The sequence below is a fragment of the Cololabis saira genome, chromosome 19 (genome assembly GCF_033807715.1).
Source record: "Cololabis saira isolate AMF1-May2022 chromosome 19, fColSai1.1, whole genome shotgun sequence".
Classification (NCBI taxonomy): Eukaryota; Metazoa; Chordata; class Actinopteri; order Beloniformes; family Belonidae; genus Cololabis; species Cololabis saira.
Window position 1 is genome coordinate 15,195,921 of NC_084605.1, and position 12,560 is coordinate 15,208,480.

Here is a 12,560-nt window from a genome sequence, read left to right on the forward strand (position 1 = left end):
TCAGCGGTGAAACCGTGACAGAGGCAGTTTGTGTCCTCAGCTACATCTGACAGGGATGTGCTCAAAATAAAAGGTTGATGAACACACAGCGCTTTCACACTGAACTGATGTGATGACCGTTGCCTCAATTCAAAGGAATACAGAAAAAAAAGTCACAATAAATGCCAAAATTTGCCTGAATTGAATTGTTTTCTACGACGGAGTATTAGGGCCAAGCAAAAAAACAAAAAAAGGAAATTACGAGAATAAAGTCATAATGTAATGAGAATAAAGTCGTAATATTACGAGAATAAAGTCGTAATATTACGAGAATAAAGTCGTAATATTACGAGAATAAAGTTGTAATATATTATAAATATATAAATATAACTTCACAAGATGCTCAATATTCTTCATTTTAACACAGGGAGAAGACTGCTCTTCCTGTTAGAGGTCTCATAAATTACCACTTTATTTTCATAATATTATGACTTTATTCTCATAAATTACCACTTTATTCATTACGACTTTATTCTCGTAATTTTACGACTTTATTCTCGTAATTTTACGACTTTATTCTCGGAATTTTACGACTTTATTCTCGGAATTTTACGACTTTATTCTCATAATATTACGACTTTATTCTATTACGACTTTATTCTCGCAACATTACGACTTTATTCTCGTAATGTTACGACTTTATTCTCTTAATTTTACGACTTTATTCTCACAACATTACGACTTTATTCTCGTAATTTTACGACTTTATTCTCATTATATTATGACTTTATTCTCATAATTTCCAATTTTTTTTGTCTTAGTTTGGCCCTAATACTCCGTCGTAGTTTTCAGGACAAATAACTGCATGAACTGAACTCTGAACCATTAGAATAACAGTAGTGGTTATAAAGGGTTTTTAAAATATCTTACTTGTTCATTTACTTTGTGCTCTAAAGAAAGTCAATCAGCACTGAAAAGTTAGGATTATTATGTATATGGAGTTTATGATTAGTTCATGGTAAATAGGGTATCCAACATATTCCTCAGTGGATCGATTGTTTACCTGTCTACATTCAAAAAAAGAAGAAAATTATAATTTCAAAAAACGTACAGCGTCCCTAAAAAAAACAACAAAAAATATGAAAATATGCAAGATATGAAATAATCAGGAAAGAAGCTGGAGCTCCATTAATTCATTAAATCAGCAGCCTGAAGGTGGAAATACAGTCTGAATGGCTGTCTCTGTCAGTAGGTGGCGACAGCAGCATCTGCAGGCTGATCGGCTGCTTTTACGTCTCCATTTTTCCTGGAGTAAACATGGAAACTTTATATAAATAATCTTCAATGCAGACGTGATCATTTATGTTCATCTATATTTTTTCATTGACTTTCTCGGTTGTGCGAGTCAATCTTGCAACCTGTGCCAGCATTCACATGAACGAACCCCTCACTGACCCCTTTGGCTTTGCGGGTTCCTTTGTTGGAGTCTAACTGATTTCCTTGGTGGAAGCGGCTCAACCTGACCACAATTATCAATTCAAATGGACACAAACACGCAGCCATGACGACACAGGCCCTCGGAGGTCCAACAGAGGCGGGCTCAGGGCAGCGGCTAATAAATCCGTCTCATCCTGAAGAGAACACTGTCCTCTAGACCGACTGATGGGTGAGATGAAGAGGTGGGTCACAAGCTCGCTACAACGACTGGGACCAAAAAGGCTGCAAGCTGCAAGATTAACGTCACTCTCCACCAAACACCTGCTAATAGAGGGAATGCACATGACGTCACAGATGCGGCTTCACAGCGGGGTACGCCCACTGAGTAGTAGAAAGACTGAGTGGTAGAAAGACTGAGTGGCAGCGTAGACTTTCAGTTTGAGCAACTGGAAAACATCTAAAATGGGAAAGAGCTGTTGTGTGATCCACTGTACTCATAGATTTAGCAAGAAATCGCAGTTATCGTTTTACAGACTGCCGAAAAATAAGCTTAAGAAAGACAAATGGATCGCTGGAATTCGCAGAAACAACTGGATTCCAGGCACCGAAACGTGGATTTGCGATTCCCATTTTGTATCAGGTAATGTTGGATTTTTGGGTAGCTAACGTTAAACGGTCAAATCATAAAGTTCGGTATCTTCACTACTTTAATTTTTACAACAAATACTGCCTTGAAGTAGGACCAAGCGTCAAGACTTTTGTAAGCCTTCAAGCTTTGCTTCGTGTATTTCTCCAGCGTAGAAATTAAGTACATAAATATCAGGAAACTCGATTCGTGGCCAAATATTAATGTCCATGGACCACTGGTTCTTGGGGTAACTGTACGGGTCACTGTCAAGTCCAACTGACTTTTATTTAAGCTAATAATCGGCTGTTATCCCGTCTTCTCCACTAGTTGCAGCCATTTTTGTCACTCAGTGTGAGTAAGGGGGCGTGGTCCCGTGGGAAAGTGACATCAATGCATTCCCTCTATTTAAATACCAAAGAAGCGTTTGAAGTACTTGAGAACTGACGATGAAACGGACGATGAGAGCAGTGCATCCTGGGATAACACACATAACACATATAAGCTGCCATCTGCATCTTATATTTCATGAGTGAATCACGACGGGAACTTAAACCTGTGCAGACACCATAAGTGTCCGTCCCAGTGTCCCGGCTGGGACGGGGGGGGGGGGGGTAAAACAATGCAAAATTGTGATAAAAGAATATCACAATTACATTGAACATTTAACATGCACATCATATCTGAGTATTAATGTACATAGCGTTCACCGCGGAACCGAAGGAATGGAAGAACTGTTCATATACAAATATAATATGACATTTAAGGACATACTGACGATACCTACAAGTTATACGCACATTGCTTGTACATTCATATATGTCAACACGTAAATATGCATATACAGTATACATATACATATATTTAAATGTATATAATTATATCAAAGAAAGATTAAATAGTACCATTAATGAGGTGAGATCTTCAAACTGACTGGTCTCACACGACTTCGCTCTCATATCTGCTCCAGCTATCGAGGCCCCGTCACCGTTCCTCCTCACGCTAGGCTTAGTTTACAATATTATACCAAGTTTGAAATAAAGTCTATATAAAATGTACTACTGAACTCAAGTCGTTATATGCAGCAGATGCTGCCTGGTTAGTGGGATTAAACGTGAGAACATTCTACATATCTGATGGGGTATTGACATATATTGCAATGCTTGGGTGCACACAAAGAAAAGGAAAGGAAGAGACTGTGTGTTTAAGGGTGGGATGGGTGGCGTGTTGTGTGTCGGTGGAGCAGTGGGACTCGACGCAGGCCGAACGGCTGCGTCAGGGAAATGGCAGTGGACAACTGTCTGGCGTGATGACTGGAAGGTTGTGTTGAGCGGGTGGCACCTTCCCCGCGGCGCCTCTGACCGCTGACAGCCCAGGCCTCTGGTTTGAAGCGTCCAGCGGGACTCTGATGCTGCTCCTGCATTCACAAAGCTAAAACTGCAGGCAACAGGACTTTCTCTTCAACTACGTGATGTGGCTTTATTTAAATATCTGAATTTTTGCTACCAGATGAAATGCTGATACAAAGTCTAGGTTGGAAAACTGAATTGTAACAAAACCTAGAGCGAATAATTAAACCAGTTTCTTCCATAAATACTGAAACGGCTGATACAAACCATTTCAAATCAGAAAGAATGTGTTGATCCAGTTAGAGAGATGCCTGCCGTCACTCAAACATAACGTAGCTGGATACCACTGAACGCGTGGAGTTCAATGTGTCAAAAATAATTACATTTAAAAACTAGGGCTGTCAGTTTAGCGCGTTAATTAGATTAATTAATTACACTGCTAATTAACGCGTTATGAAAATGAACACAATTTGAGTGGAAAAATGCGCATGCATTTTAAATTTGGCCCATTGAGGGACCCGTAGGCCACTTGGCAGCGGCAGGTCACTTCCCACCTGCGTTGCTAGTCAAACTGTAAACTGTACACTGTAAACGTTACAGGTACTAGTACTTGAATCGCTGTATTGAGTCAGCTTTAGTTTTAATTTTGAATTGAGAGTCTGCTTAAGTGCCTATTTGAAACTCAGCCTTATTTTATTTTTGAATTTTATTTATTTAACTGTATTTGCATTTCATTTTTGAATATTGCACCTGGCCTAATTGGTTTGCTGATGTGTTTGAGCTTTTTCTTTTGAATTTAATTTATGAAACACACTTCACCAATAAAAATGTGGATTTCAAATCTTCTTTTCTTAGCGTATTCAATTGATTTGTCATGCACTGCAATGTCCTAGAATTCAAATTCTTTATTTGGGGACCTTTAGCAGATATGAGATTAAAATGCGATTCATTAGATTAATTAATTATAAATCCTGTAATTAATTAGATACATTTTTTAATCGCCTGACAGCACTATTAAAAACTTAATAACAAGGTTTTGATGCAGAATTTATGACCCAATTACTGGCCATTACAAACCAGCCGGTGGGAATCTCCTTCCCACCACTGCACATGTAGCGTGGGTTGAGCATCATCTGCAAACAATGTAGTACATTGTGTGTGTGCAGGGATTCATCTCCACCTGCTGACTCACGCTCGTGCGTGTGACAGGATGCCCACGGAAACAATTGTCTCAGTTAAACTGGAACTTTAGGTGTGGACGTATTTGAGCGAGCTGAACATACGTGGGGGTGCAGGAGGATAATTACGACAGATGGATGCAGCGAGAGCTGAGACTGAAGCGGCTGGTGCCGGGCCCGTCGGCGGTGGCTGTGATGGTTGGTGGCATTCTGAGAGTCTTATCTGTGGAAGATGGGACAGATCTCTGCCGTCTGTGAAGGACTTACAGCTCTCGTGTGTCTGGTGAAGAGACGTCCCTGCTGTCGTCGATGAGACTAAAAACCCTAGCTCCAGCTCGCAGCATTAAATAACCATGAATGTTGCAACTATCCCTAATTAATGTTTGTTGTCAAACTGTTACATTTTACAGGTTATGTGTTTAGTTCCATCTGTGCTGAATCAAAGATTTGTAGTTCAGTGCTGCCAACAGACACTACAGCTCATATCAAGACATTATATTATTTTTACAATTATGCTTAAAAAGCTCAAAAAATCTAGAATCCTGAACTTTTCTTGCATGGAACTATCCTATCCAAATAAAGGAAAGTGGATGTCCATGTAGAGGGAAATAGACTGGTCAAATATGTCCAGAAAGCATTTTAAATGACTTGGTTAGCAATTGAAGAATACGGAAGAGTATTAGGGCCACTTAAAAAAAATAAAAAGAATTCTGAGAAAAAAGTCAGAATTCTAGGCCACTAAAAAAAAAATAATAATAATTCTGAGAAAAAAGTCAGAATTCTGAGAAAAAAAATCAGAATTCTGACTTTAATCTGAGAAAAAAGTCAGAATTCTGACTTTTTTCTCAGAATTCTGACTTTTTTCTCAGAATTCTGAGATTAAAGTCAGAATTCTGACTTTTTTCTCAGAATTCTTTTTATTTTTTTTAAGTGGCCCTAATACTCTTCCGTAGAAGAAGACACATACCATCTTTTTTTTTTTTAAAGAGCGTATTTGATAGAAAGGTCTTAGATTAGTGGACGTGTCGATAACTAGACTCCCAAAACAAATGAACATTTGCTGCATTTATCATTTTTAATTGCTGTTTTTCTGCAGGCCGACTGTGTCTACGAGGACTTTTCAAACCAGAGGCCCGAAGTGAGCAACAGTTTACATCCGATGGAACGTCGATGGAGAAGTGTGTTTGTGCATTAAGCGTCTGCCTCAACAGACAGACGTTTGAATTTCAGGGATTGGGTCCGGATGCCTTTGTCACTTTTCATGGAATGTTTGGGGTTTTTCCTCCATCTGCCCGCGTTGGTTTTGGACGCATCACCCAGTTCTGATGTTCAGGAGCTTATCTGGGATTTTTTGGAGCCCTCCTGATGGCCGAGACATCACTGACATTCCGGCAGTGGGAAACTATGGAATGATTGTGCTATAATCCTGTCTTTTGTACAAATTTGTGAAGACATTTCAAAAGTGTGGGTAAAGTTGTCACTTTCTTAGCTCGTGGAAACTGAAGGAATGCTTTCAGCAGCGCTGATAGTGCAGCAAAAGGGGGTGTGGAGCTACAAAACGGAGGCTGGGGGATTCAGTTTGAATTCAGTATCACACTCTGAAGAACAGTGACAGACATGGACTAAAGATTTGAAGGTAAATGTGTGTGTGAGCGTGGATATATGCACATAGGACGAATAGTTTACTATGGGGATAAATGCATGTATGTGTCACAATGCCCCTGATGTGTTCAGTTAGGTGCTGGTTCAGTCAGGGAGGGGGGGGGGGCTTCCCCGAGCAGCTACAGCCTGTGAAAGGCCTGATGGGAGGACACGGAGCAGAGGGCTCCGGGAGATTCATTTGGTCTTTATTTTGCCAACCTCCCCGTTCAGCTTGCCCTCCGTCGCCAGCTTCTCGTTGAGCTGGCACAGCTGACGAAGGAAGCCGTCGTTAGGGCCGATCTCCCGCTTATGTCTCACGGCGGCCAGCGCCTGCCGCGCATCCATTTTGTGGCGCAGCATGAGGTAAGCGACGACCATGGTTGGGGAGCGGCTGTAGCCTTCTCTGCAGTGGACGTACACCTTTCCTGAAGGACACAGAGAACAACACGTGAGGGGGGCCGTATGGCAGGAGTCTGGAACAGAGCATCAGACATACACTCACAATGAGAAACAGGCCCGCCCCTTCCTATACGCAGACTACGCACATTGCGTAAGGCCCCCGACGGCCAGGGGCCCCCAATTGCCTGAGCGAATTTGCGGAGTTTAGGTAAAGAACGTAGCCTACTATAGGATCCTCCCACTATCTGAGTACTACAGACAGACCCCTCGCCACAGCTGCTGCTACGGTATTTGCGCAGTGGTGCGTTGTGAATCCAAAAACGTAACTTGACGTTCAATCTCATGCGTGCACGGCGCAGCAGCCAGCAGCTGTTTGTTTACGTTTACGAGCCGGCGACCGAGCCGGCGCTAAAAAGAAAACCTAGTTCAGAGTTACAGTAGTAACAGTAACACCAACACTGCAGACTGCAAAATGAAAAGGATATATCCTTCACGGTGCGAAAAAAGAAAAAGAAGCAACGGAATGATGAGCTGCGTCAACAACAGTCAGGTAACCAGCCAACGTGACTTCCATGCAACTTGCAGTGTTGCAGACTAGTAACGTCAATGTCGTGTTTTTGTTTTTAAAGAGGAATTCCACCATTTTTTTTACATTTTACTATGTCATCAGTGTTACTACTTTATTTTAAGAGCTATGTGCAGTCAGCCTGTAGGCTTATTAACAGTTTATTATTTATGTCAGTGTCAGTGGTTCTCAAACTATGACCAAGAGCCTCAGTAAACATATATCTGTATTTGGCCACATACTCCAATCTCAGAATATGTTGTTCCAGGAACCTCCCCAGAAGCAAAAAAAAAAAAAAAAGAAAAAAAAAAAAAAGAAAGTTTGCTGAGAAAGATTTGCCCCACATTCTCTGGAGTTTTGGTGTAATATTCAATAAATGTTTCTACCTCATTCTGATGTGTTTGTCTACCTACTCTGAATATGGATTTTAACTGTTTTTAAGGTGAGAGAAACCCTGCAAAAACACTGGCCAAAATCAGTCCAAATCGGCCCAAATCATGCCCAAACTTGCCCAAATCGCCGCGGCCGGCGGCCACAGGATGGGCAGCGGCGATTTGGGCCAATTTGGACTGATTTTGGCCAGTGTTTTTGCAGGGTTTCTCTCACCTTAAAAACAGTTAAAATCCATATTCAGAGTAGGTAGACAAACACATCAGAATGAGGTAGAAACATTTATTGAATATTACACCAAAACTCCAGAGAATGTGGGGCAAATCTTTCTCAGCAAACTTTCTTTTTTTTTTTTTTGCCACGATTCCTGCTTAGGGCCCCCTGGGAGCCAGGATCGGCACTGATGAGAAAGTACAGTCAAGTGTAGGGATGGGAACCGAGAACCGGTTCTTGCTCAGAACCGGTTCCCAGTGTTTCAATTCCTTGGAATCGTTTGCAAATTTTGTAAAAGATTCCTTTTTCGATTCCAGTGAGCATGAATGACGTCATCACGCACGTTGCGTAATCTAGCGATACGGACGCTCGAAAGTCTGCTTACATTTCAGTAAAGAAGGCAACAACGGAGCAACTTTCAATACTTGCCAAGTGAATATTTAATCAAAGGGAGGAAATATTACAAACATGCAAAAAAAAAAATGTGTGTCACGTTTTCGATCGGCTTCGGACCAACGTCAGTAATTCTCAACCCAGCAGCAGCAACGTTAGCATGTCCTTGGCTAATAATATTAGGTAACTCATTAACTAACGAACATTGCCTATCATATTAGCGCCATTTGCCTGATTTTTGTCCTTTTTTCCAAATGAGAATCGATAAGGGAATCAATAAAGAACCGAATCGTTAAGCAGAATCGAAAATGGAATTGGAATCGTAAAAAATTGTATCAATTCCCATCCCTCTCAAGTGTGTGTAAAAACACAGATAAACAACAGCAGAACTTTTTCTTAAGACCGACCGGCCAGGGTCCGGACTGACGCGCCGTCAGTCCGGGTTCAGCGTGACAGCAATGTACATCCACTCTCTGGGAGTAACACGTTACCATGGAAATACTTCACTCAGTGAACCATTAGGGGTGTAACGATACACTAATCTCACGATACGGTACGATACACGATATTGAGGTCACGATAACGATACGATACGATATAGCAGTATTTTTTTAACAACCTTGAATGAGGAACATATGACTGGAAAAAAATTTATTTTATTTGAAAGACACAAAATACAAAACAATGCTGTGCATTTGCCCTATTGTTACAGTTTGTAATGCTTTATAACTGTTTAAGTCTTAAAGAGAAAGCCAGGCCAACCATTTTCCACAAACTGAACTAAAAGTAAATGTCAGGTTTGCATTATGCATCTTCAGTTTCATACAAGTAAGAATATTTTTGCCACAAACTGAATAGTTTCTCTCATGTATGATTTTACTTTTTTCTTTTCCAGAAATTTAACAACTAAAATTAAATAAATAAATAAAAGTAAATAAATACATACAATTTTACATCATAAAAAAGATTGATTCATGCTCACCTTATAAGTGTAAGAGGAGATTTATTTTTGTTAAGAAGGTTATTTTGGTAATTCAGGGTTCATTATTTTATAAATATATTCTTTATATTCTGTAAATCAGGGACTATAATGACACTAGTCAGTTTATCTGTAGTTGTTAATATGTTTTAGATTGGGCGGAGTGATACAGCACTAGGTGCTGTGTTGATGTTCTAAAATCCTACACTGTTGAGGGACATTGAAGTACACTTGAACTCAGCCGAAGTTGTCCCCGTGTTTATCCTACTCACGACCCGAAAAAGGTTTAATTTAATAAGGTATGGCTTAACTCTACACCAGCCTTACATAAGTAAAAGTTCAGAGCTCAAAACAGGACTAGTTTCTTCTGAGCGGAGGAAGATTTTGGTCCACGGGTCGAGGCGCGGTCGGATGCGCGTTACTAGTTAACACAATAGATTAATATTAATAACCCAATATCGCGATACACTTTGTCACCTCCACGACACGTATTGTGACGTTTTTGTATCGCGAAATTTCGTGGCACGATATATTGTTACACCCCTATGAACCATAGACTTAAATATGATTGGACGGACGATCCAGAACATCCCCTCTTGGGTACATAGGTACCTACGGGAACGCTGGACTGGACAGTGTTAGCCGTGGCTACCAGCTCCTTCAGCCCACGCCTGAGAAGCTATTAGTGAACGTTCACAGAGGAATATCCCGTTTCAGATGTCGTTTTGCTCATGAAACCAGAGACGGCCGCTGCGTTCAGGCGACGCTAGGGTTGCCAACCGTCCCTTGAAAAACGGAATCGTCCCGTATTTATAAACTAAAGTACGCGTCCTGTATTGAGCTGAAAAGGGAGGCACTTTGTCCCGGATTACTGTGAGAGTCAAAAAATAGTCATAAAATGCCCATGGAAAATGGCATTGAGCTGTTGAGTTTATTATTTATTTTTTTCTGTTTTACTACAACTGTAGCCTACAGTCATGGCCTTTGAGGCACAAAGATGTTTTCCAGATTTGTACAGACTTTGTGTTTGAACTTTTGTTATTGCACTAAAAATGTGCACTATTACAGAATGGATGTTCTGCTTTCTTTCTATTGTTTTATATGAATGTATACAATTTTAAGTTAAGCAGGACAGGTTTCTGTTTAAGAAAAATACTTATTTTATTCAGTTAATTTTGTTATTTTGTATTAAAGTGAATTGCTGGATAATAATTTTTTTTCCATGCGTTCATGACATTCAAAAATATGCATCTAATTCAATTCAGGTTCGAGTCAAATAGTAAAAAAATCGTTTCACTCACAAAAAAGGGGGCTTAAAAATTTCACCACGCCAGGAAGGGTGAAGGCAATCGGGTTGGCCGGCCTTGACGATGAGATGTCCCTTATTTATCTTTCAGGGAGTTGGCAACCCTAGGCAATGCTGCCTTCAAGCTACGCTGCGTTCAGGCGACGTTGCGTTAGCACCGATGGATACAAACTGCTGATCGTGTCACTGAGCTTCAAGATGACTGATGAGGAAGTGATGACGGCTCGCCACTGGCTGAGCTGACTGCCAATCAAAAGGCTACGTCTCAAATTGTAAATTAATTTATTGTTGTCTTTTTATCAATTCATGTGAAGTGGTATCGGAGTCTTCATGGATGTAAAATCTTTTATAGAGACCAAAACCAGTTGTTTTTTTTTTAAACAGGTTGTAAATATTTTTATTTCTGATACAAAGTTGGATATTTCTACACGGGATGTAACGGAGCAATAAACTTTATATAAATTCACCTGACGTGGTACAAAATAACATCGTATATAGCTACAATCGCAGCGCTGGAGGTGCTTCAGAGAAGGTCCATCATGAATTATACATCGCAGCAAATGACTGTATAACTACTATTTATAATACCAATTTTAAAAAAAAACAAGAAAAACAATAACATAACATATGCTAAATAATAAAAACCACGATGTACGATGTGTTAACATAAAGCGCTGTCGTAGCTATTGAGATCAAAAGAACCCCACCACCCGCACCAGACCTCTACATTGGCGTAATACGCCAAAAATACCTGAACCGAATCATCAGTCCATCTATCGTTTTTTCTTGTAATCCCCAACTTCATCAAATGTACTTGTATGTCTCTGGTCCAAGTGGTTCAATTGAGCTGTGGTCACATGATTTATGTTCATGTGAGAGTGCTGAACGTAATTTACAAATCATGATTAGATTAACCCCACCAGGAGGTTCCTGTTGGGCAACCTGAGTACCCCTCCTACTTCACATTTTTGCAGAGCCGTTCCTGGAAAACACACAGCAACGATCTGGCCCCCGAACAATCTACCCGGAGCTCCCGCGAGTTGAAACGCGCCTACAGCTACGTCTCTGACCCTAAAGAGCTCAGTGAACTCGTCAAAGTCCTCGATGGCTTACCGTGTGTGATGAACACCAAACACAGCACTTCAGAAGAAACAGCTACTGTGAAGCTCACGATGAAGGGGCGGGGACCGCTAAAACCTGGCCAGTAGTCAAAGTTGCAGCTATAGAACAACATAGCTTTGTGGTAAATATGCTGCTATAGGCCTATGCTGCAGGGGGGCACCGGCATGATCCACTGGGCGGTGCCCCTCACCCTTCTTCTCTTCTTCTCTTCTCCTTTTCCATTTTAAGTATCTCATGGCCAATCATTTTTGTCCATTGTACTTGTAGTTTCTTGTGCTGGCCCCCTTTTTTCTCTTTTGTACATGTTTGCAGGCCGGAGCTTCAGGAGCTGCATGCTGACATTGCAGTCCCCCCCCTCTGATCATCTGCTTCCACCTGTCTTTGTGGATGTCTGCTATATGCTTGCTGACATCCTGGCCTCACCATATTTTGCATGCAAGGCAGGCCTGGCGATAAATTTGATATTTCATGGTTTGTATTAATGGGCGTGGCAAAATGGCTCAACAGCGCCCCCCGGAAAACTTTGTGCCTCAAGCCCCACAATACGGTTTGACGTACATGCACGAAAATCGGTACACACCTGTATCATGTCGCAACTTAAAGAAAAGTCTCTTGGCGCCATGGCCAAAACCGAACAGGAAGTCGGCCATTTTGAATTAATTGTGTAATTTTGGCGCAATTTATGCCATTCCTTCGGCAATTAATACGGCCCGAACAGTAACGTGCACCCAGGTGTGTTATACATCAAAATGTGCGTCTTCATCTTGCGACTACGCGCATTACTTTTCTCTTTCAAAAGTGTTACCGTGGCGATGCTAGACGCCAAAAAGCGTGCCCCCCTTCATCTGATTGGTCCATATTTGATAGTTCTCCAAAAGTCACCAAATTTTGCATGCAAGCCAGGCCTGTGCAATAAATTTGATATTTCATGGTTTGCATTAATGGGCGTGGCAAAATGGCTCAACAGCGCCCCCTAGAATACTT

At 41.0% G+C, this 12,560-nt stretch overlaps 1 protein-coding gene across 1 annotated transcript in view; it reads right to left on the minus strand.

The window, feature by feature from the left end:
• Positions 1–5,505: 5,505 nt before the first annotated feature.
• Positions 5,506–12,560, minus strand: part of dusp3a (dual specificity phosphatase 3a) — a 36,729-nt gene continuing 29,674 nt past the window's right edge. Inside the window, exon 3 of the mRNA XM_061708233.1 lies at positions 5,506–6,634. Coding sequence (XP_061564217.1) covers positions 6,405–6,634 — 230 coding nt within the window. The 3' untranslated portion in view covers positions 5,506–6,404. The remainder of the gene's footprint in view (positions 6,635–12,560) is intronic.